The 23,564-nt window shown below is 35.9% G+C and overlaps 2 protein-coding genes across 2 annotated transcripts; both read right to left on the bottom strand.

The window, feature by feature from the left end:
- Nucleotides 1–251: 251 nt before the first annotated feature.
- NOV (Histidine kinase-, DNA gyrase B-, and HSP90-like ATPase family protein) lies at nucleotides 252–17,556 on the bottom strand. The gene is made up of 13 exons (XM_048091708.2): nucleotides 16,939–17,556; nucleotides 16,298–16,635; nucleotides 14,094–14,757; nucleotides 13,498–13,596; nucleotides 13,216–13,393; nucleotides 10,895–12,615; nucleotides 10,364–10,576; nucleotides 7,502–9,763; nucleotides 6,602–6,714; nucleotides 5,280–5,676; nucleotides 4,859–5,200; nucleotides 1,634–1,891; nucleotides 252–1,554 (listed from the first exon to the last, which is right to left on the bottom strand). Exons 1-13 carry the CDS (start codon nucleotides 17,485–17,487, stop codon nucleotides 496–498), a joined length of 8,193 nt encoding a protein of 2,730 aa, XP_047947665.2. The 5' UTR covers nucleotides 17,488–17,556; the 3' UTR covers nucleotides 252–495.
- A 756-nt stretch (nucleotides 17,557–18,312) lies between these two features.
- Nucleotides 18,313–23,408, bottom strand: LOC125196268 (uncharacterized). Its single transcript, XM_048094716.2, has 9 exons — nucleotides 22,809–23,408; nucleotides 21,807–21,899; nucleotides 21,265–21,369; nucleotides 20,377–20,523; nucleotides 20,096–20,194; nucleotides 19,880–20,008; nucleotides 19,191–19,370; nucleotides 18,991–19,107; nucleotides 18,313–18,743 (listed from the first exon to the last, which is right to left on the bottom strand). Exons 1-9 carry the CDS (start codon nucleotides 23,169–23,171, stop codon nucleotides 18,579–18,581), a joined length of 1,398 nt encoding a protein of 465 aa, XP_047950673.1. The 5' UTR covers nucleotides 23,172–23,408; the 3' UTR covers nucleotides 18,313–18,578.
- Nucleotides 23,409–23,564: the final 156 nt, after the last annotated feature.

Below are 23,564 nucleotides of genomic sequence, written 5' to 3'. Positions count from 1 at the left end.
ACACAATATTAAGTAACTGTATAATTAAATACCATTATTATCATTATAATTGTAGACTAAATTGTCAAAATTTAACTTATGACAGAGATCGACCTTTACTTTTGTTATTTATCATGACACAATTAAAGAAATTGACAAAGTTGAAATTTAAATGACATTCTTGAATCACATAGTGATAGAATTCAACAACTGATAAATTTACAACTAAAAATACTACTGTACAATACTTGATTAAAATTCATACATAAAACTTCAATGGGTATACGCTCAAATTTCCTTTTCCAGATCTTGTTGGAGTTGAATATATGTACATTCGTTATGTATTGACGCATTTTGACACACCCGTACAGAGTGATTTTGTCAAAATACACGGATCAAGAAATAGAAAAACACATTTTCAATAGTTTTCACTTTTCATCGTTCGAGCATTACACATGTATCAGGTCGGGACATATTACACACCCGCTACCCGTATAGACACCCATACAAACAACTCTACTGTTTTGGTACCACAACTGCCAACCTCAAATTACCCAGTTGGCACAATCTGGCTGGATTTTGGTATACCGTGACCTTCGCCATATTATTTTCTGCCAAGACAACATGTGCAATGCTGAAAGATTCACCTTTCTCGATTGCGAACTGCCACTCTCTAAGAGATATGAGAAACCAATTCTTTCTTCCATATCTGGTCGCTTTTACTTCGATATATTCAGTAGTGCTGTCATCGCCCTCCAATACAATATCGTAAGGCAGTCCAGTTTCATTAGCTTCGTTCACCCATTTCACAGACCGGTTGCCAACTTCTTCCCCCATGAAATATTTGAAAGCCACAAGCTCTCCCAATCTCCCTGTGAGCAATGCTTGCTGACTAAGTGCCGGATCTTTCTCGCTACAAACAGATGGCCCGACATCCTTTGTATCAAAGGAATCGAGATCAATAGAATCCATGACTACGTTAACGTTGGATGGCACCAAGTTGCTCGGAAGATTGGACTGGGGTTCTGGAACCTCTGTCTCAACTTGAACTGCTCCCTGAGTTGTTGAATTAACATCAATGTTAAATTCACTGCTAACATCATTAAAACAAATATCTGCTGTTCTATAATCTTCCTGTGCAATATTCCCCGCTTCGATTTGGACAGTGCTGGGCCATGGTTTTGTTAACTTAGATGTATCAACAGACTCAAAACCAGGTGCGGTTTTCCAATTAGCAGGTGGCCAGTTTGAGGACTTGATGCCATGTTTGCGTTTGGATGGTAAATTGCTCAAATCCTGAACCTTTACAGAGTCGGAACACGCAGCATCACTTTCCAATGATGAGACAGATTGAAGAGACCAGATGGATTCCTCATCAGGGAGCTTTGGCATCTTCTGGCTATTCAAAATGAACGATTCTGTTTGCTCCTCTGTCGCACCTGATTCAGCCATGGTCTTGATCATATGAAGGAAATTTGCAAAGTGCAATTCAGGAGTTCCGTCAAATAGTAAACAAGATAACTCTAGAAATATTGAGTGTGAATCTGATTCCCGACAGCAGTATAAAATGTTTTCCTGCAAAATAAGGAAAAAAGAAGTTAGAGATAAAAACTCAAATAAACAAGAATGAGGATGCATCTCAGGCATTAAGTACCTGCAGAAGGCAGTTGCACTGGTGTCTTTTTTTCGACGCAATATCAGATTTCATTATCTTATACCGATAGAACAACTTTTCAACAACAACAATCTTCAGATGTTTGAGATTCTCAAAAGAAGACTGCTTAAGTTGAAAATATTTGTCCGGGTGTGCATTGAAGATGTAGCGCTGAGCATATGGAAGAACCCAGTTCACCAGCAAGGAAATGGAACTACTATCTTCTGAACCATAGGCAATAGCCTCACGGGTTACAATCTGCGAAAGAAAGAATGTTCATGTCACTAAGAATGACAAAGAAATGATCTCACAGTCTATTGGTCTGAGTTTTACAAACCACATTCCATGGACGATTTGGTTAGAATGACAGACATTCAATGTTTTTACCATCAAGGTGGTTTCCTCTCACCAAAGGATAGAATGTCACTCTTAGAAACAAATCAATGTAACTTGCTAAAAGATAATGAGATTAAGAAAAGGAATTACTAAATGGAGCATTAGCTGAATTGCTTGTTAACATCAGCATAGTGCAAACTTTTCACAACTGAAGAAAACTTGAAACATGAAAAAAAAGTAAATTTTCTGCAAAGATAGATCAGGAATTTGTACAAGTAAAATTATTTAAAACTCTAGGCACACACAGCTAAGATAAATAGCAATTCTACACTTTTCTTTTCGACAATTAATGAAAATACACCATATAATTACATTTTATAACTTACTGAATGTAATTTATTAAATTTCATAAAGTATAATAAGTTAGGCTACAACATAATAAAAGCAAGTTTAGAGTAGAAGAAATGAAGTGGGTAAAATAAATTCTTAATTTAGGGAATAAATTGAATTATTTAGTTGCTACTAGTAAGTTAGTAAGTAGTGACTATTGTAAATCCTGTACAAAATAAAGTTTTTATTGTTTCTCAACAAGTTATGAAAAAGTAACTACTCCAAGGTCCAAAATAAACATCATAGCTATGCATGAAATAAACAATATATTGGTTTATCCATGGGAATTATAACCACCTGCTACATGGTTGTAACTTGTATGGAGAATATATAAGATCCAAAGGATGACAAGATAGGCTAAGATATGTCCACTTCATAACATACTTCATAGGACATACGTATAAAACCAGACACCTGAAAGGTAGATGATGTGCATATAGCCACATACCAAAATGGAAATGGTAATAGAAATAAGTTTGCTAATGTTTTCTATGTAAGTTTACTCAAGTTTTCTATATGCCTTGGGCTGTAGATATAGAACAAGAGGGAAAGGGTAATGATTTAATACTATAAGTTTGCTAATGTTTTCTCTGGCTGTTCAAAATTGGTGAACTACCACCTTGCGCGTTCCTAGCTTTTCTTATTGAGGCTTTTCAAAATGGACAGCTTGTTTATAATATAACAAGATCTTTAGAAGAATCTTTTCTTACACTTTAGTGAAACTGTAAGCACATGTAATTACTAGATGTCAAAATACACAACAAAAAACAGAAGTAACTATTGAATCAAAGTAGGGACACCTTCAATACGGTTTGTCAGAAGGGAAGTAACAAATCATATTTGAAGTGTAAAAGATTCAAAATTATACGTATAACTTCACATCAAACATTATTTTTAATAAAATGGCAATCCGAAAAGAGTATTACCTGAAAAGACTTGAGCAAATAATATAAATTGAAATTATGTATGTTTGCATAAAAACTAAACAGCAAAAAGTGAATGGAAATTAATTCAAAAAACAATACTTTATACTATGCAGCAAACATAAAACTTCAACAAACAGTAATTGGAAAATTCAACAAACCAGAAAAAAGGTCCAACAGTCCAACATACATTATGCAAATGATGGGACTAATAGATAAATCAATACCAAATAGTCCATATGTCAACAATAAGTTCGGTGTGGAGGGCATGGGCAAATAGTTGGAACATGTGTTTTGAGTGGAGAAGGGTCCCACAGAGGGTATTGTATTGATTAATTATAAGTGTTGTTTTGGGTAAATTTTGAGTGTCAATGAGATTTAAAAATATAAGGGGATGTGTACCAAAATTGAAACACCACACATTTTGTTGATGGAAGGAGTACTATACAAATAAATTAGGATAGAGTGAAATCAAAGAGAGAATGATCATTCCAGGGAGAAACTTATAAGCAACTGAAATAGTGAAATGTCAATTAATCAAACAAATACTGAGGCAGCCTATTTCATCTTAGAATATTTAGTTTTAAAGTTTCAATAAAAAGTAAATGAGCATCAAATACAAAAAATGCTAAAAGCAAAAAATATGCATACGGAAATCACAAATTTAAAAAATTCAAATAAAAAACAGTTTGAATAAAGAATTTAGATAAAAACAATAGGATAAGCAATAAAATATGAAAACCAACAGAGGATATAGAAAATAAAGATATCTCAAATAGCAAAAGCATAAGAGAACTTATGATATTTACAAAATCTTACTTGGGCTGTTGCTTTGTACTTTAAACTATAATTAATTAAGTAAATGCTCAAATTTTCAAACAATTAAAGATATTATACTTGTGAATGACAGAAATAGACCAACAAGGCCAAAACTAGCAAAAGAGATAAAAGGCCTAACTTCAAGTTCCATTTATAAGCTTTTAAAGTAATAGTACAATATTAATGGAAGTCATAGTTGGAAATAAATACATCTATATATATATATATAATATAAATTAATAACACTAATTGTTTGACAAAAAATACATGGCTAGCCGTTGAAGAAACCAAAAAAATCCTTACCGAATGAAAAGTAGTAATTCTATTGTTATAGTCCACATATTGGTAATGAGGACATAATTTAGGACAAATGATCAACATGACTATAAGTTGGTCTAGTTGCAAGTGTCAAGTTCAATAATGTCAAGAACTTGCAAGTTATCCACCCAAATATGGATTAAGAAAGTATGTTAGGATAGTTAGCCAATCATTCCTCTGTATGCACAGAATCTGTTCTGATAGCAAAGGTATTTTTGGATAAAGACAAGCATTAGATAAGCTACAAATTATTGGGGGCATTAATTGCCAAAACATTAATTAGGAAAATAGAGGCAATTTTTACTGCCCTACTGCCCACTCCACTCAAAATCTTTAGTAACTTCTTACCCAAGCAAGTGTTAAGACTTGATCTACCATATATATACACACACAAATATACATAGAGAGAGAGACAGGGAGGGAGGGGGGAGGAGAGAACCTTAGAGAGGACAGGAATTCCTAGTCTTTGCATGGCAACTGAGACCTTCCCCAGAAGTATCTGATTGTCTTCCCCAGAAGCATCTGACTGAGACCTTAGAGTGGACTTTTCAAAATACAGGAAGTCAACACCTTCACGATGTTTGAATTCTCTTCGTAGATTGTCATCATCAGAGCAACAGACTATACCAAATGATGAGTGTAGAGAAACCCATTTATCTTGTCTAGTAGGAAGCACAGCATATTCCTTTTTCAGGAGATTTTCTTTCAGGAATTGAACATCTTGTGACGTCATTGATCCAGATCTCAATGCATCATCCCAGATTAAGAACACCTCAAAAACCTATATCACATTTATAAAAAATAAGCTAAGATTCCTAGGTTACATAAAATATCCAAAATCTAATTTGAGAATCACTTACTTGCTTTGCAGCCTGATGCGGTAAAGCAATAGCAGATAACTCCAGCAAAATCTGAAGGTAGCTGCTAAAGGGAGGACTCTCATCCACTCCACATTCATTCACAAAAAAATCATGAAGATGTGGGTATAAGTTTTGCAACATTTTTATCTTAGAACTTGCAAATGCTGAAACACATTCAGGGTGATCTGATTTTATTAGGTCTACGGAACCAATAGTATCATGCCAGTAAACATCCCGAGGAGACATAAGAGAACCAGGTAAAACATCTTCATTCAAATAGCTACATGTATCAGGAACAAAAATAAAAGGCCCAGAATGTAATTCCTCTATAACTTTCTTCTTTGAATGTGTCATTTCCTTCCAGAGGTATGCATAGAAGTTGGACATCTGTGAGACACTGGCAAAACAAGAGAGAACAAATTAACATGCAAGACACTCTGATTGGAAACCATTATTAAACACAAGTACTAGAAGTCCTTTCTAAGATTCATTTAGCCTACATAACCAACTAATGGAATATGCCAGTCTAGTCCAATTTTTATCATTACTACGGATAACTTTACCACTAAAATTATTGATTATCTCTCATGCCGTAGATTTGCCTATAAAAATCGAGTAAGATTTAACATATTATGCTAGCTGGATAACTATGTTAAGACTAATATCCTTGTCAAAAATGGTACACGATTCAGGTCATAGGGTCAGTACAGGTATATATCAAATGGCATTTAGAGCAACATGCTTCACAGTAGGGGTCCACTCAGATTGTGTACCATTTGGGTTATTAAATCCTTATGTCAACTCAAGTAACAAGATGTTCTTTTAAATGGTCAAAATTGCATACTGTTCTAAAGATTGAACCTAATTTAATAAATGCACATCATATTCTGAAAGCAAGCATTGTACTGCAAAAATATATCGCATCATAGTCTCGTACTTTCAGCCTAATATGTCATTTCAACAATTCGAAACACTTATTCACCCAATCGATCCAGGTTGAAAATGACTGGCAATTTAGGTCATGCAATCCATGTCAAAAATCGTTTAAGGGTCTGACTTGAATATCCATGGTATAGATCAGAAAGTACTCAATTAAAGAAGAAGATAGGTAGTGTTATTAAGCAATGCTGATGAAAACAAATCTACTATCAGAGATTATTAGCAGTGATGGTTAATTAAGTTCACAGATTAGGATAGGAAAGGCTAGGACACTGGTTCATTCTAAAAGAAAACATAGTAGTATTAACTTTAGTAGGAGTAGTGAAGTAAATAAGAAGTTCTAACAACTACTGAACATGGTAGACTGGTTACTGAAAATATACCTAGCATTTAAATGAGATGCAGACTGTCTCCAAAGTCTAAGAACGGATAGAGCATCATCAAGGGTAACTTCAGTTTTTAATCCAATATCAGTGAGCAACTTTGTACTTTTCACCTGTTTCAAATGGAAAAACTTTCAGTACTTTCACTTATAGAACATACTGTTTCACACGAATACACTTGTCAGTGGATCCTCAAGTTAGAAACACTTAATGAATATGAATTTCATTCTACTATAGTACATATTAGAAGCAACATATCAAAATCATATAAGCCAAGATTTTCCGTAATATTTTCCCAAGGTCTAATGCAAACCAAACATTGGTTGATAAATTCACATCCTAGACCCTCCACACAGTTTTTGATGGAAGGCATAACAATATCTCTTTAAGATTGAAGAGTACAATAGAAAATTCCAGAAGTACTATCAGAAGGGCAATTGTAAAGCTGAACAGAAAACTATATGAAGCTGAGACATTCAAGAAAAGTTGAGCATAAAAGTTCCAGAACCAGTTATTTGTACAAGGATAAAATTCCAAAGGTTACTAGCTAACAACCAGCACATAATTATTTGGCAACATTTTAAATCGGTAGTTATTATGGAGTTCAAGATGCTAACAATTATATAATGGACATGAAATAAAGTAAATAGACTTGTACATTCATTTAAACCAAAGATGGGAAAAATGTGGAAGCATTTTATAAGTAACAATGTGAATGTTTAATACAATATGCCAGTTAACATACACAGTCAAGCAAAACACCTTATACCAGGCACAAAACTTTGGACAATATAGTTTCAGAGCATAGAGAGATGAGATCAGACACGCTAATATACACACCTCAAACTTCAAATCCTGATTGAAACATGAAGCACCTAAAATTTTTAAACATTGACTAACCTTTGGAATAGTACAAGGAGCATTACGACCAAAAATAGAATTTACTGCCACACAATCATCAAAGAGATCTTTAGGGTAGTGAAGTTTGTTGCTGATATTTGATGCTATCCATGGGATATTTTGGAGTGTGCATACAATAGAGGATTTGAATGATTTGCGTTCCCCAGTTGTATCATTGTGATAACCAGTAGCCTTATCACTGTAATATTCATCCCATAATTTATCAAGAATCTCCAAGAGGTATCCAGACTTTTCCCGATCATCTCGAGAAGAAATCCAGGACACTATGTGAAACAACTCCTGAGATTCCCAGTTGTTAGCAACTGAATCAACGGACATCTCTGTAGCTTTCTCTTCATACTTAAAACTAATAGGAGACATTTCAGGAACACTCTTACAAACAGCAACTACTTGAACAAAATCAGTTACTCCAATTTCCTGGAAAAATCTCCTCCATTTCAACACTCCACCAGAGATGGATTTGGTGATTGGATGTCTTACATAGGCAACACCTATTTTGTACCAATTTATATCAATTCCATTTATTAGCTTGTCCACATCAACAGAATTTCCATACTCCTGATTGAAATGGATAGCCACCTCACTACATCGCTTGAATCCAAAATTTGTCAGGATCAGGGCCTTCTCGTGCAACTCTGCAATAATGCTATCCCTTTCTAGGCAACAGGTTGTACAACTTGATTGTAAATGGAACATGACAAAGGCAAGGTACTCTGTCATCAATTCTTCCTGTCCCACTGCAATTTTATCATCGTATATGGCTGGCAGAATCTGCAACTTTACAATGTCATGAATGCACAGTCGCTGGACTCCGATTTTATAAAGCATCCTTGCAGCATTCTCCATAATTGATGCGTCGGAGCATGAACCATCAATGGTGGAAGCTGCAGCCAGGAGTCCTGGATTCACAATCCGCAGTTTGGCAAACAATCTTGGAAATGTCTCAAGAAGATATTGATCACTAATACCTTGGTCTACAGAGTCACAATGCAACCAAATGATGCCCTCATTCAGAGAGCTATATTTACCATCTGAAAGAGGGATGAATGGAGTTTTCTGAAGATCAGATATGAAATTAGATTCAGTCTCATTACTTGAGGAAGTTTGCATAAAAGGCTGAGATGGCATCACATAAATGGTGCTGAGCCAAGATGCTAACCAACCGAAACCCATCGACTTTAATTTATCTTCTGAGCGGCACAATGAAGAAATGAACTTAAGCAAAATAGTGGGTCCACAATCCTCAACCCCCAGAGCCTTAGCTAATGAATCAGAGAGAACAATATCCTTATTCAAGAATCCCAGACCAAGATGCTCGTGAAGCATACTATCAGATAATAATGAACGTGTCTGGTCAGACCAATTCCTCATTACCTTGCAAGGAGGAACCCATTCTTCATTGCTTTCCAGAAGCAAGCAATTTGACATGCGCAATTTGGAAATTATCCTTCGTGGTAGACTAGAAAAGAACCCGTGTACTTCACCCACAAGAGGAACAAAGCTCATAAATACCGTAATAGCTTTTGCTGGACTGTTCTCATAACAAGGAAGTGAACAAAAAGACCTCACAGCACTAACAAATAAATCAGGGAATTCGGATAGTAACCACTGGTTCCATGGACTATTACCATCAACTTCTTCTCTAGAAGAAGGCAAAACAAAATCACCTTGGAGAATAAACTTAAGTCCATATGTCCTGAGAGGAAGAAACGAAAAAACTGGCTGCTGATTCAGAACTGGGGCATATCCTTCTTCGCCTGTCTCCTTTAATGTAAAAGCTACAGAAATTTCTGTCGTTTGCGCATCAGAACGAATGGTATCAGCCACTAATTTCTTGGATGCTACAAACCACGTCATCCTATTATTACCAAGGGTAACCTCTACTATGCCATTCCCAATAACTTCTTTCCTCATAACAATGAATGAATCATCAACTAAGTTCTTAAACTTAATGCATTGTAGCCGATGAAGAAATAATAGCAAAGAAGGATGAAGATCCGAGAACATAGATAAAATGTTGTTCATGCCAAATCCCTCCAGCAAACTTGATCTGAAAGGTAGCACAATGCATGTTTTCCAAGAGTTTCGATCAAGGCGGTCAGAACCTTCCAATGCCAATCTGGTATAAAAGTCAACATCACAAGGAGGGATTACTGTTGGCAGAACAAACCCAATCTGGCCTCCAGTAATGTCAAATTTTATATGAAAACCATTTGAATGAATTTCTGGAGCATCAGTAACCTGAAATTTGAGAAGAACAAAAAATAAAACTATGGTATACTGAAGACTGAGGGGGCGAGGGCTGGCATATAATAACTCGTACTAACACTTCTCTGTTTATACATGACAAGAAACAATGGGCTTTAAAGACTTTTAATCAGCCTGACAGAACTACATCAAGGCAGAACCTAGCACAATAACCAGTTCCATATTTTTGTTAATCTTCAATCTCAGCTAGTAGTATTCAGAAATATCTTAGAGCTGCGGGCTTTAAAGACTCTAGAAGATAATGCAGCATATAGTAAACAGAAAGATGGGCGTTAAACAGCAAAGATCAATTTTGCATAATGAAGGGTAATCTAGATAAATATGTTTGACAATGATGTCACATTTGTTTTATATAGGAGAGAAATGATTGAAGGAATTTGAACCAATAGGCATGCAAAGTGTACTAAAATATCTTGTCACAGCATTCCAGGAAAGAATAATCATTGCATATTTATGCAGCAGGAAAATGGTGGTAAACCGCATGAACCATATGTGTTTAAATCATCATAACACATCAGAATATAATGCAACAAATAACACTTGCAAGATAACAGAAACTCAATTTAATGGTACCCGGAATACTGATTTGAATCCGATGCCTTTCTTTCCAATGTATCCAGTGTTAACGCCTTTTTTTGTTGAATTTCCAACATCACAAAGGGCCCTGATGTTATTGAATGAAAAACCATGTTCATTATTCAACACAACAATGCCTTTCTCCTCCAGAATGAATGTTAGAGTGGGTTCCACATTTTCGGGATAAATATTATCATCGGCATTTTGTACCTACAGACAAATCAGATAGAAAAATGTCAAGAATAAATATATAAAATTGTCACCAATGATAAAAGCATCTCTTCAAATGAAAAGTTATGCATCTAAATATTTCACTTGTCACTATTCGATACTATCTGGTAATTTTTGTTCTTATCAGTGTTACTGGGTGTAATAAATTACTATCGATAAGGTTAGTACTGCAATTTTATTTTTCTTCAATAAATGAAGTAGCAAGTAGCAACAAATAACAGGTTTGATAGCCACCAGGAAGAAAACTCTTATACAAGCTCAAAAATACAGTTAAGATATTAGGGAACATGTCCATACCAGCTCTAAGATAAAGTGAGAATCTTGAGAGTACAGCTCTTGTGATAGACAATGGAGAGCTCTGCCCAATCGAGCATGCTGCTTTTCCAGCATGCTACTTTCAGTAGCTGAAAGACGTTGATTTAAACCAAATTCATCCTGCCTAATAGATTCAATAAATTTTGCAGGATCTGTGTCGTTGTGATTATCAGGCCTTGATAATTCCTCTGAATAAGTACTAGTGCAGCCTAAAAGGTTAGCATAATCAGTCACATCACTGGCTGGTTTATCTTTTCCAAGATCTGCCTCACTGGAAACCAGCATTTCACCCGAAGAAGCAACATGCACGTTCAGATCACCTTGACCAACCATTGATAATCTATTGGGCTCCGAATTGACCACATCTAAGCATGATGGTGTGGGGGGTAGTCCATGTGTAGTAGAAGAACAAAAGGATTGGTAGTCATTTACCCATTCCAACAATCCAAGAGACAGACCAACTTCATGAAGAATAAGACGATGCTCTATTTGCTTGCATTCAGCCAAGATAGCTGCAGGAGCATTATTCACAAAAGATTGTAACCCAGAAATCAATATATCTGCTACTGTACTGCAAAACTCAACTGGCAGATAACTCAAACATTCAAGTACAAACCTTGACAAAACTGGAGCTGCCCTATTCATTATGCTCCTATTATTCAAAAACTTTCTGTCTAAATTACTTGATGTACTTTCGCCGACGATATGCTGATCAAAAGATTGAGTTCCACGCATGTGTGAATTTTCATTATCAAGTATCTTCTCTAAATAATTATTGGTAACAACTTCAAAGGCTTTCTGTGCATGGCACTTCAGAAGTGATAGAGGAATACTCTGTTCACCACCATATATTGCAAATAAGGACAACAACTGCACTGCTGTTTCAAAAGAAGATTCTTCAATGAAAACTTTCAAAAAAGAGTCCACAGTAGCTGATTGATCCAAACGAATTACTTTGCCATCCTTGGTAACCAAACAAAGCAACTCTTTGGAGTTAACCTCCTTTAGCAACCACTTCACAATTGAACCAAGATGGGGAGCAAATAAAGTATCCCAATGCGACCACAATTTCAAATCAGCCAGCATAGGGGCCTTCAGCATGACCTCAATGGCGTCTCGGCTAGTAACAGGAGCAGTAATTCCACTTTTTACTGCGTTATCCTTCTCATCTTCAGCCGATGAATTTCCCATATAGGCTGGTCTTGATAATGGTGTAGAAAACAATACAGAATGTGAAGTTAAGTTGCACCTCCTTTCCTGTATGACATCCAGAAAGTTTTCCTTGATATGACTATTCCCTAGTTCGAAGCATACTAAAGGAAACTGCCTAGCCAGCAATTCAGAAACATAGTGGATGTTCACAGTTTCATTTTCCTGAAAGCTATCTAAAGCTTGTGATAGCAACACATCCAATTGAATAGGCAGCATGTGAGCCTCCAAAGAAACATTTTTCGATGAACCACCTAGTATGCACTTTTGTAATGCATCAGGAAGCAGGTGTGAATATTTCTCAAGAAACACAAAATATTCTCCATAACCAAGTGATTCAAACTTGTCCACAGAATATTGTTCAATTAGCCAATACTCACAGTTGCAGAGTTTCCTCAACAAACGAAATCTATTTTCTTCGGGACTTTTACGGGGCAAAACATCATCCTCAAGATACCCAGAAATTTTCTTAGCAATATCTTCAACTGCAATATCTATAGAAATTAAAATAGGAGAGGAAGAGGTGAGAAAACAGGATATCAACAAAACAGAGGTGGATATCATATTTCAGTTTTCACATTGCACATAAATTAGATAAATAGATGACTAAAGCAGTATATTCACAGTATTAGAGATTATATGCATCAGATTACTCAAAAATACATGTCCTGTCATAAAATGCACAAACTGAGAAAAAACAGAGGTGAGTTATGCAGAAAATGCAATTGACCAGACCAAGACACTAAACTATGCCTTCCAGAGGTTATAGGACATCTGATATCCATGCCACAATACAATTCAGCATAGCACTGCCTGACTAAAGTTAAGCATAGCTGTGTTGGAAAGGGAATTTGTTTTTATTAGCATGAGAGCAATGGTTTGATTAGTAGTTGAAGTTTTATAACTATAATGATGCAGCCAATACTTCATAGCAATCTGAACATGAAATTTCTATTCAAATTCTATTGCTGCTTTCGATTATATCAAATTCGTGAAAAAGAAACACACTAGCACGCAGGAGGCCAGGAAGGAAAGGGTAAGCAGCTAGCTCCATGATCATTTTAAAAATTCAGGACTACTAATGCTTTACTCACTTTGTTTGTGTGTAACAATCACAGGTGCTGGAGCAGCAACATCCTTCTTAGCTGATCGGACACCAATGTTTATGTAATCATCTGAACTCTCATCTTGTTTATTGTCTATTTCTTGCTGGCCAAAGTTCAGGAAAGTATCATACATATTATCCCATAATCCCAATTTCATACATGCCACCTGTAACAGCCAGATATGAGTAAGCCAAAAGCATATTTAGAAAAGAGGTCTGGGACCTAAGGAAATTTGATACAATAAATTACTACAAAAAACCATATACTTACAGCAGCATTGAGCAATCCAATGAATGGATATGATGCAAACATTTCCTTCACTTTCCTCTTTCTCCTTACGTTGTAAAATTGAAGCATCCTTTCGAGAACCTAATAAGCAATGGAAAATGAAGCACAAAGATAGAGTCAGCCCACTGCCTAGCATTGCACAATGCTAGTTTTAACTTTTAATAGTGAAAGTCGTCAGTCCGAGACTCAAATACAAATTTAATACTTAATGTCTATCTGGTCATAAAACTTCTGATACAAGTGATTCTAACATAAACAAGTGCTCAAAAACTAAAAAATGAAACATACAAGACATCTAAATACCCGAGCCTAATTTCAAAAACCGAGTAGCTAATTGAGCAAGATGGTCATGCAAGATGCCAAAAGTAACATTCTTCATCAGCTTAAGTAGGATAAAAAGCCTTACTACAGCTATACTTTATAATTTAACAGTGAAGCTACTCCACACATATATTTAACGCCATCTGTTGCCAAAAAAGAAAGATAAAGGATCAAAAATTTAGAAAGAGGCTAATACTAGAAGTGTGTGCATGCAGCTCCACTAAGCTGCGCATCTCCATTAAAGATCAAGATATTACCACATCTGCATTATTATCTCGGCATGCCTCATTCCAGGTAGTAACAAATGTCCTTAATGATTCAATAGAAAGTGATTCACCACTCAAACTATTATTATCATCAGAGCCCCTAAGCTTGACATCTGCATCAAATTTCTCCTTTTTAGGCAACTTGCGAGGTAACGAAGTGCTTGAACTCAAATTTTCATATCTTCTCTTCCCACGAGAGTGGTTATTGTCCCTATCACACCTTACACCACCACTGAGTGTATAAGAGGTGGACTCCACTTCACTTTTCAAGCCCAGCCTTTTCATTTCTTCAATTGCTGATGGATAAGGGCAGCTGCCAACACGCTCCGCTCTACCATTTGGCTGCGACAAATTACAACTGCTATCTACATTCTTCTGGTTCTGGTTATCTTCACATTGATTCGCTTCACTATCATCATCCTCTGAACTTGATGACAAAAATCTTGTGTGTTTCCCAGAAAACTGGGCTTCCGATGAAAAGGACTGCAGGCGCTGGGAGATTGTGTCAAAATGGTCATCCATTTCCTTCTTTTGTTTTGAAAAAAGTGGACGCTTCTTGCTGCGTTTCCCATCTTGCTTTCTGATTTTCTCATAACACTTCTCTAGTACAACATCTTCTGATTCTTTTACGTGCTTTATATGATTAACATATAACCTGAGACACAGGAAGTATAACTTACTTATACAGAATAACCCAAAAAAACACGGTAATCGTTGCGCATACTGCGTTATTTTACATAAATAGTAGATCATTTATTAGACAGTTTTTCGTAATACCAACTACAGCAAGGAAAAACAACAACTATGTTGCCTCAATCCTCAGAGAAGCACCACCACATTTTTTAAGTTCTGGATTGATAGCACTGTGTTTCTAGTCGTTCAGGCGTTCACAACGTACATCATAACAAAACTTACCAGTCTATAGGAAAAATAAATTTTATTAAGAAAATAACAACTACAGCAAGGATGAGAAATCTCAAGGCTCACATAGAAATTACCAAATCACACTCTTCCAATGTATAATGCATCAACTGAAACGAAGGAACTCTCCTCTGGAGAGGCCACGTTGCATTTGCTTAACAGTGATATGTTTCTAAATGTATGTAACACTGGAAACAGAGCCCTATAAAATAATAAACTGAATAAAACCTAACAAAAAGAATTCCTAATAAGGCTCTAGCTCTAATAGATGAAAGCCAACTCTAACAAACCATTAACAAACTTGACTCCTTAAAGAATCGGACTCCTAAATGAAACAACTAACTAATAAGAACAATCAATAACATTTAGTAATAAACTGCAACCAACTATCTTTATCAACTGCTCCACCGCTTGAAATAACCATGTCCACAAGGCTGGGAAACAAGCTCAGAACACATCCAAATCTGTCATGGGCTCATGGCTAGACATCAATATGCATCCCAGTTTTTTCATTAAGTGGGAACTATGGTGCACCAGCGAATAACTTTTTTTAGTAAAGGTGATTGATATTGGAAAAGAACATAACGGAAGGCCACAACGTATTTGTTGAACCTTAAGTATATTTGTTGAATGAATCAATGAATAAAATGTAGGAAAGCATAGCCCTATAAATAATGAATTGGTTGAAATTGAACCCCAATGAAAATAACTACTAATCTGACTCAACTCTAATGGATAAAATCTGACTATGACAAACAAGACTCCTTAAAGAAACAGACACAAATGTGAAATAACTAATATAAAAAACAATTACTCTGCAACCAACAATCCTTATCAATGGCTTTTAAATCTTTGTAGTTTGAAACAGATCATGCAACCATAAATCGAACATGCATTAAACCACTGCCTAAATAAGCATTCCACAAACTTGCATCCATACCAATATTTGCAAACAATGTGATATTCTATAAAAACACAGGATTTCTTTGCATTCACATCCCTAGTCTCCACCAGTCCCACCACGACATGAGTTACAACACAATATTATCCAATAAAAGCATACAAAATTTGTGATAGACGGGATGCTTGTATAGATATAGATATAGATATAAATATTAGGAAAATTTCCAAATCCACCACAAAAGTATTGCGGATGCACTAAAATTTCCAACACTGTACATGACAGTTGTAGAAACGGGTTCCTAAATTATACGAGCGCTCTATGATTATTTATTATTATGCTCTAGATAAGTTATTGAAAAAAAAAAAGTTACCTGAAATCCTGGACCCGCACACCAAGGTTTTCCCAGCCACTGGCAGATTGCTTCTTACAAATAAAATCCAAAAAGATATCGACTTTAATACTTTTCTTATTGTGAGTATCAATAAACTCACAAAGGTGAGATATTATTTCTTCAGTTCTTATTGTGTAAACTTCAGTCACTTTAGAAGTCAGGGAAAAATAATGCACAGCAAGTGGGTGCTTCACCAAAGGACCCAATTCCAGCTCTTCAAAAATTTTGACGCCCTCACTCTCACAGACTGCCACTTCCAAATCATACAATGAAGTAATTTTTCTAGCCGCTACAAAGCAGTGTATGAATGCATTGATCTATAAGAAAATAACAACAGATATCAAATTATGAACTTGATACCTGCTTAAAGCTGAAATAAAGTGGCGGAACTATAGTGCGGTATAAGTAATTGAGAATGTTGCAATAGAGAAAACAGAATAATCTCTTGTAATTCACAATTATATTTCTCATAACTAACACAAATTAGCAAATAAAAAAAGATGTCGAGCAAGGATATTTACATCACCATGAAAGATTGATTACTCCATTTCAGTTACACCAAAAACAGAAATATAAAGTATTGAGAGGTTGTGATTCCAATGAAACTATAATTTGCTTACCTTTCCTTCTGTAACGAGGATGCTCTTCAGCGAAGGCACTTGCTGCATTGGAAGGCCCAAACTTTCCCAGGACTCGGCTTTCATAGCTAACAAGGCTGCCTGCGAAACTTTCCATGCCGAGACGTTCTCCTTCGACTTCAAAAGGTCATTCCAAGCGCTCCTCGCCGCCTTTTCAACTTTCTCAGCAATTTCGTTTTGCACCTTAACGTGCTGTTGCGGAAAGTTGTTATTGTTATTGCTATTGCTATTGCTATTGCTATTGTAGTTATATTCATTTTGAGGGGGCGCTTGATAACTAGTACGTTCGTGATTCAGTTGAACAGGGATATTCATGTTCTGATACTGATGTTGAAACTGGGGATAGCTGTTAGGGTTTTGGAGAAAGGGATTAAATTGAGGCAATAAATTGGGGTTTTGCTGGAGCATGAAGAGATTGGGGTTCGGGAATAAATTAGGGTTCATCTGGATTTGCTGCTGCTGTGGCTGCGGTGGTTGTGATGCGCCACGGCCGCCGCCGCCAGGGCGGAAGGGCGGTCGTTGTCCGTACATTGTAGGTGGAAGAGTAACGACGGAGTTCCAATTTCAGGGAGGCGGGAGCAAAATACCTACTTTTATAGGTCCCATTCACACTTTGTGAAAAAATTGAGAATTAATAATTGAATACTTATTTCATGAGCTTTACTAATGTTAGTAATTTTATAATTGCATCAATTTTATTACCGATTTACTATCAAATTACTCATTCTATCTTAATTTTCCAATTAGTATTAGATAATTATAGTTTAAAATTTATAATAAAATATTACGAGTAATATTTGTATGCATGCCACTATTCGAGTGAAATTTTCAAAACCGAAATTGATAGGAGTAGTACAAATTAGTACTCCATACAATTAATATATTTTTTAAAAAACGAAATAAATACAACAATTAGAGCAAAAAATGTTTAATTAAATTACTAATCGAAATAAATTAAGACTCAATACACTACCGTCCACAAAAAAATAATTTAATTTTTTTTTTTTTTTTTTTGATTCATCCATCAAAATAACATTAAAACTTGCGTAGTAAATTGTTCTTCCAGAAAAAATAGTCTTGTTTTTTCAAATGTCCTTTTTCCCTCTTTCACTTTATAACATTTTTTCTAGTACTAGTATTTACCAAGTGAACATTAAAACTCATGTTATTTATAAATTAGACATTTTTTACAAGACATTTTTTTATGAATGGAGGGAGTAAGACATTTTTTATGAAGGGGGGGGGGGGAGTACAGGTAGCAACGACACATTACACTAAAGTACAATGAATACGAATACGGCAAAGCAAGGAAAGGAAAAGGAGTAAGTATCTACAAAATTATAAGTGCAACACCTATTTGAGTTGAATGATACTAACAAAATCTTTCTTTTTAAATCTATCAAAATCCAGAACTTGCACAAACATTTCCTTTCTTGCTGTAGCGCTACAAAATATAAGATAATACAAAGAAACAAAGAATCTTCATGCGGTCAAATCAAATGACATTTACACCTAAACTTTCTTACAATAAATATCAGACAAAATAACAACAATTGGAGTACTATAACTGAAACATGACGACACACAGATCAGTATGCCAAGTAATGTAAAGGGTAACTATTTCAGCCTGCCGGGCAAGCTCGAAGCTTGCTGGCAACGTAGAGGAGATGGCTGATGTTTGTTGATGGGTAGTTTTGGAGCAACTTTAGATTAGATGTAAAGTCACCAGCAAGCAGGCGCTTACGCACAATAATCAGCATTGCACAACAAACTCGGAGTAGTGTTTCCTGCAATTTGGAAATTGCTTAGCATCACCTCTATATCAATCCCAAGAAAATCATTAGTCAAACAAGACATCAGCTATATGTATCAGCTTCAAACATGTAGTATCATGAAAGGTCAGCCAACTGCCATACCATCTGTGGCTCTACATAAGCAATCGCTTGCACACAATAATCAGAAGACCTAGCTAACATTACCGGACATCTGCAAATGTAATATTCGTATATGAAATACTCTAAGAAAGTGACCTACCTGAGGACCTTCAGGGTCACTCAGAAGCGTGTCCCAGATTAAGAGAATGTCAGGAAAATTGAACTCTTGGGTCAAAAGGAGGGTTATCCACCGAAAGGCATAAAATTGGGGATTGACCTGCAAATACATACAAATGAATTTAAAAAAGGAAACCTAATAGTTTTTCCATGTAATAACAAAGTAGAGATATAATTTCTCACTTTTGTTGTCATCTCAAGATGCCGCCATAGTTCTTCATCATGCTCCTTCAAAAGCTGTGATAATCTTGTAATGGTGGAACGAATCCCCACAACACTATTATCAAGCTTCTGAACAAAATTGTCCCGGAATCCGCCTATCAACTCCACGAAACAGAAGAAAGTATCTGCTTCAGCAGAAGCCTGCAGAACTTGGCAAAAGGAAGTATTAATTGTAAAAGAAAACAAAATAACAATACAAAACTCCATCATTAAAAGCATGCACAATGTTACAAACAAAGAAACTCATCTCACATATTGAGATTTGAGATCTTGGTTACATGATAATCTCATTGTACTTATTCTTTTGAGAGGATGGAGCAACAGTGTAGATAGGTTAGTCATTGCATGAGCCAATATTGATAGGTAAGCACAAGCTTAATTTGATGAAAAAAGGGCAAGATTTATGCCAGTATCCAAGTAGCATAAAATTTTCATCGATATCCAATTAGCATAGATGAAAGGAGAGCTTATAGGGGCTTCAAACAGCTAAAAAATCTCAATTATATGAAATGGAATAATTAGTTTTCTAGTTGGTAGATTAATTTACTTAAAGACAAAAAGATTGCATCTCATTCTAAACTAATAGGTTAAAGTAGCACTTCATCATCATAAGTCATAACAAGCAAGAGCTATCCAAGAAAGTAACATACCGCATATTCCTCATTGGGATCATTTTTGAATACATAGTATAAAGGAGCTAAGAGTTCATTCATCCCCTGTACATATCTTATTCCAGGGTTGAGTTTTGCGAATACAATTAAAATATTCCTTAAAGCCTCCTGAAAGAAAGATCACATAAGCAAGTGAAATAAGTTCAGCAAGATGTCAACAAGAAGAACAAAATACAGAGTATAACTTGAGCTTACTTGGTTGGATTTAGCAAAAGCTGAGTCCCCGGAGAAAAAGTTTATGCCCGGATGAGTACGGTTGACATCTCTGTCAATTTGTTCCAAGATTTCAGCATCCTACAAAGCATATGTATTCCAGCCAAATGGTCAAATATTGGTGTTAAGATTGATGGCAGCATTCCATTAATGTTATAAAAGTGGGGCAAATTTAACTTAATTTCAAGCAAGTAGGAATGGCTTACATAAAATATAATATCACTATCAGTGATACATGACTCTTTGGAAAGAATTAAAGGTACCTGAAAGAATTGATTCCATATGCTGCTTTGTCCAAGACTCAAGGGATGCTCTCCATGAGTTATTTCCGATCTTGAGAGGAAACCTGGGCTGCCATCAGGTTCATTTTTCTCATGACTTGATTTTTCCAGCCTCCTCGTAATATCTGACTGACTAGCCACAAAAACATTCAGAAAATTCCAATAATTGAAACATGGGTGGAAAACATAAAGCAATACAAGTCTTTGAAGTTTGACAAAGATTGATTTAGCAAAGTGCATTAGCAAAAATAAAGAGTTCCAGGATTTTTCTGTCAACAATATTATCAGAAGTTGAAAACAATTATCTATATTAACGCTTAGGTGGTGTAGATATGTAGTCACCGATTTACTTGTACTTCATAGTTTTTCATATAAAATTAAAATTTCTTGTTTGTCATTAAAACAATAAGAGTGATTCACAAGCACAAAATGCCATGTCATAGATGACTAGTTTATTTCAACTGTCAAGGGATTTCAAATACATTAGCCCAACCAGATAAAGAAAACTAGCTACAATTCAAAGGTCGATATGAACATGTCATATATGGCTAGTTCATTTCACCTGTCAAGGAATTTAAAAAACATTATCCAACTTAAGTAAGGAAAATTAGAAAAAACAAAAACATTGTTTTTAAGATATCAGATTATAAAATCGGCCACATGGTATTGTTTCTTTGCAATAACTTACTATGGGCTATGGGACTAAAAACAAATAAGACATACAAAACTTAATACACAAAGCACGACTAAAAGTCTAAAACAGCAGATGAAATAAGAACATTATTGGTCCTTTTTCCAATTTCACAGACACTGCACTAGTGAAATTGGCACCGTCGTGTTTACATATTATCCAAATATTCATGAACTTACAGGACTGATTAATAACTCCTCTTTGAAATGTTTATATTGAGAACGTTTCTTGGCCAACTCTGAAGGCCAAAGAGAGCGATCGGGAGGTAGATACCCCAACAATAGCTGAAAAAATAAAAGGAAAATTCATAAGTTAGCTATATCAAAAGTTCTAAATCTGGCTAAAGAATTAAAACAAAAAACAGCTACACATCCTTAAGAACAAAAAATCAATGCTCGGATAAGTCTCCAGTAATCACAAGAAATAAAGACCCTCCTTGTTCAGTGATACGAGCTTGCAATCACAAATAATATTACAAAGTAGGCGAAGGACTAAGTGCCACATTTATCAAACACGGCAAGAGGTCACTACAACAATGCCAAAACATATTCGAACTAAAGAAACTCCTCCTTGAATTGATATTACAAAATAAACAATGCAAGTCAAAAAGTAATAGAAATGGGAATACTGATATACAATAGGTAACTCATAAGTTAGGAAAGTAGGCACCAAGTGTAGAACAGGCACAGATATCAATATCATTCTAACTTACACCTCATACCTTCCACACGATTGAGCGAATTCCAGCTCCATCAGGTATGCCTTCTGATGCTAACCTCCTCAGTTCTCCCATAATTATAACCTTCCTTGACAGCTGAGGTTAAGAAAGACGCAAAGTATCACACAAAAATACAAAATAACAATGGAGTTCATAAAGACTGGAGAAAAAATAATCAGGACAACAAACAACAAAGTCATAGTGCCAGAGAGATGGGTCTCCAATATAGTACTGCTAAGTACTAAATGATGTTCATTATATTCTGCAACTTGACTAAGAAGGACAAATATTTCACATTGTCAACCGAGTCATATCATTCTTGAATACAATTCTCCACTTTTTATGTGAATGTATGTACTGCAGATAGATAAAGAGACACGGAGTCCAAATAACAAAACATGCCTAATATACTCAAAATAAGTAGGCTGCCAGATGCCAAATTAAAGTATATATTTGTTTGCAAATAGAAGAACCATAGACATTACCCACGATACCCTAGCCCTAGGGTCACTATCTTCGCACAGAGGAAAACACCCTCTCCATCTTTTATTGAGTAGAAGTCAGTTGATCTTCATATCAAGGTCATGAATCATACTACAAGGTTTTCTATGGGTGCAGACAAAGGGAACAAGGACCTAAGCCAGGCATCTCGACATTGTGCTAACAAAGGCTATGTGCCTTATACATAACTAAGTAGTTGAATTGATAATTCTTTTGGATTCTGAAATATTCCGAGCTATGACTCTTAGAATTTATGAATACAACCGTAACAATTTGGTTATATAGATTAAGGAAATCCTATAAACAATTTCATATTTTTAGGAGTAGATGAATTATGGTTAGGTTTAACTTAATACTCTTAGATGAACATCGGCCAGTAATTCTCCTTCAACTGGTTGAAATCCACATGATATCCGCATTAACACGTAAGTTTTAGGTTTGTAAAATATGCAGTAAGTAGTATCATTTAAGCAGTATTCGATAGAGAGGAGAAAGAATAAAAACCTCTTGTAGAAGCTGAGTCTGCCTAGAGATAACTTCCGCAGCAGGAAGCGCCGGGGCAGGTGCCACAGCCGCTCCGCCACCTGACACTGTAGAATTGGCCGAGGAGCTTCCATTTTCTTCGTCGCTGTGAGAAACACTACTATTACTACAGTAAGTGCTACTCAGCGGATCCCTGATTTCCGTCTTCGCAGCACTGGCAACAGAAGAAGCAGCCGGAGGCTCCGGTGGGGGCACTGGAGGCGGTGGCTGGACCACTGGGGCAGGTGAGGGCTTCACGGCGTCGTTGGGGGGCGGCGACGGCGGTGGATTGGGTGTCGACCAGAGGGAGCTGTTGAGCCAGTCAGGCACCCCTTTCTTCACCATAATGAAACCGAATTCGTCAGCGATTCGCGATCCAGTGATGATTTGGTGAGAAATGGATTGAATTGCGTCGGATTAGTTTTTTAAGATTGGAGAAAAAGGTTTCCTCTGATCACTGCGGACGGGACGTTCTTCGTGAATGCGTCGCACTCATTTAGTTCGGCGTGTTCCCCTCTCTGTGTTTGTGTGTGTGACTGTGTGTGTTTGTGTTTAGAGAGAGAGAGAGTTGGGACGAACGAAGTTTTGTTGCCAGGTGGATTTGTTGTGGTCACGTGGCTTTGGCATGCGCTAGACGTTGAAAATTAAGCGTACAAAAAATGATACACTTTCCTGTTTCCTAAAAATTAAAAAAAAAAAATTAATTATTTTTTAAAAAATATAGACATTTTATTTTGA

This window comes from Salvia hispanica, chromosome 4 (assembly GCF_029641045.1).
Source record: "Salvia hispanica isolate PSC_SH4W2 chromosome 4, Shi_PSC_v1, whole genome shotgun sequence".
Classification (NCBI taxonomy): Eukaryota; Viridiplantae; Streptophyta; class Magnoliopsida; order Lamiales; family Lamiaceae; genus Salvia; species Salvia hispanica.
This window is presented reverse-complemented; position numbering and strand designations above follow the sequence as displayed.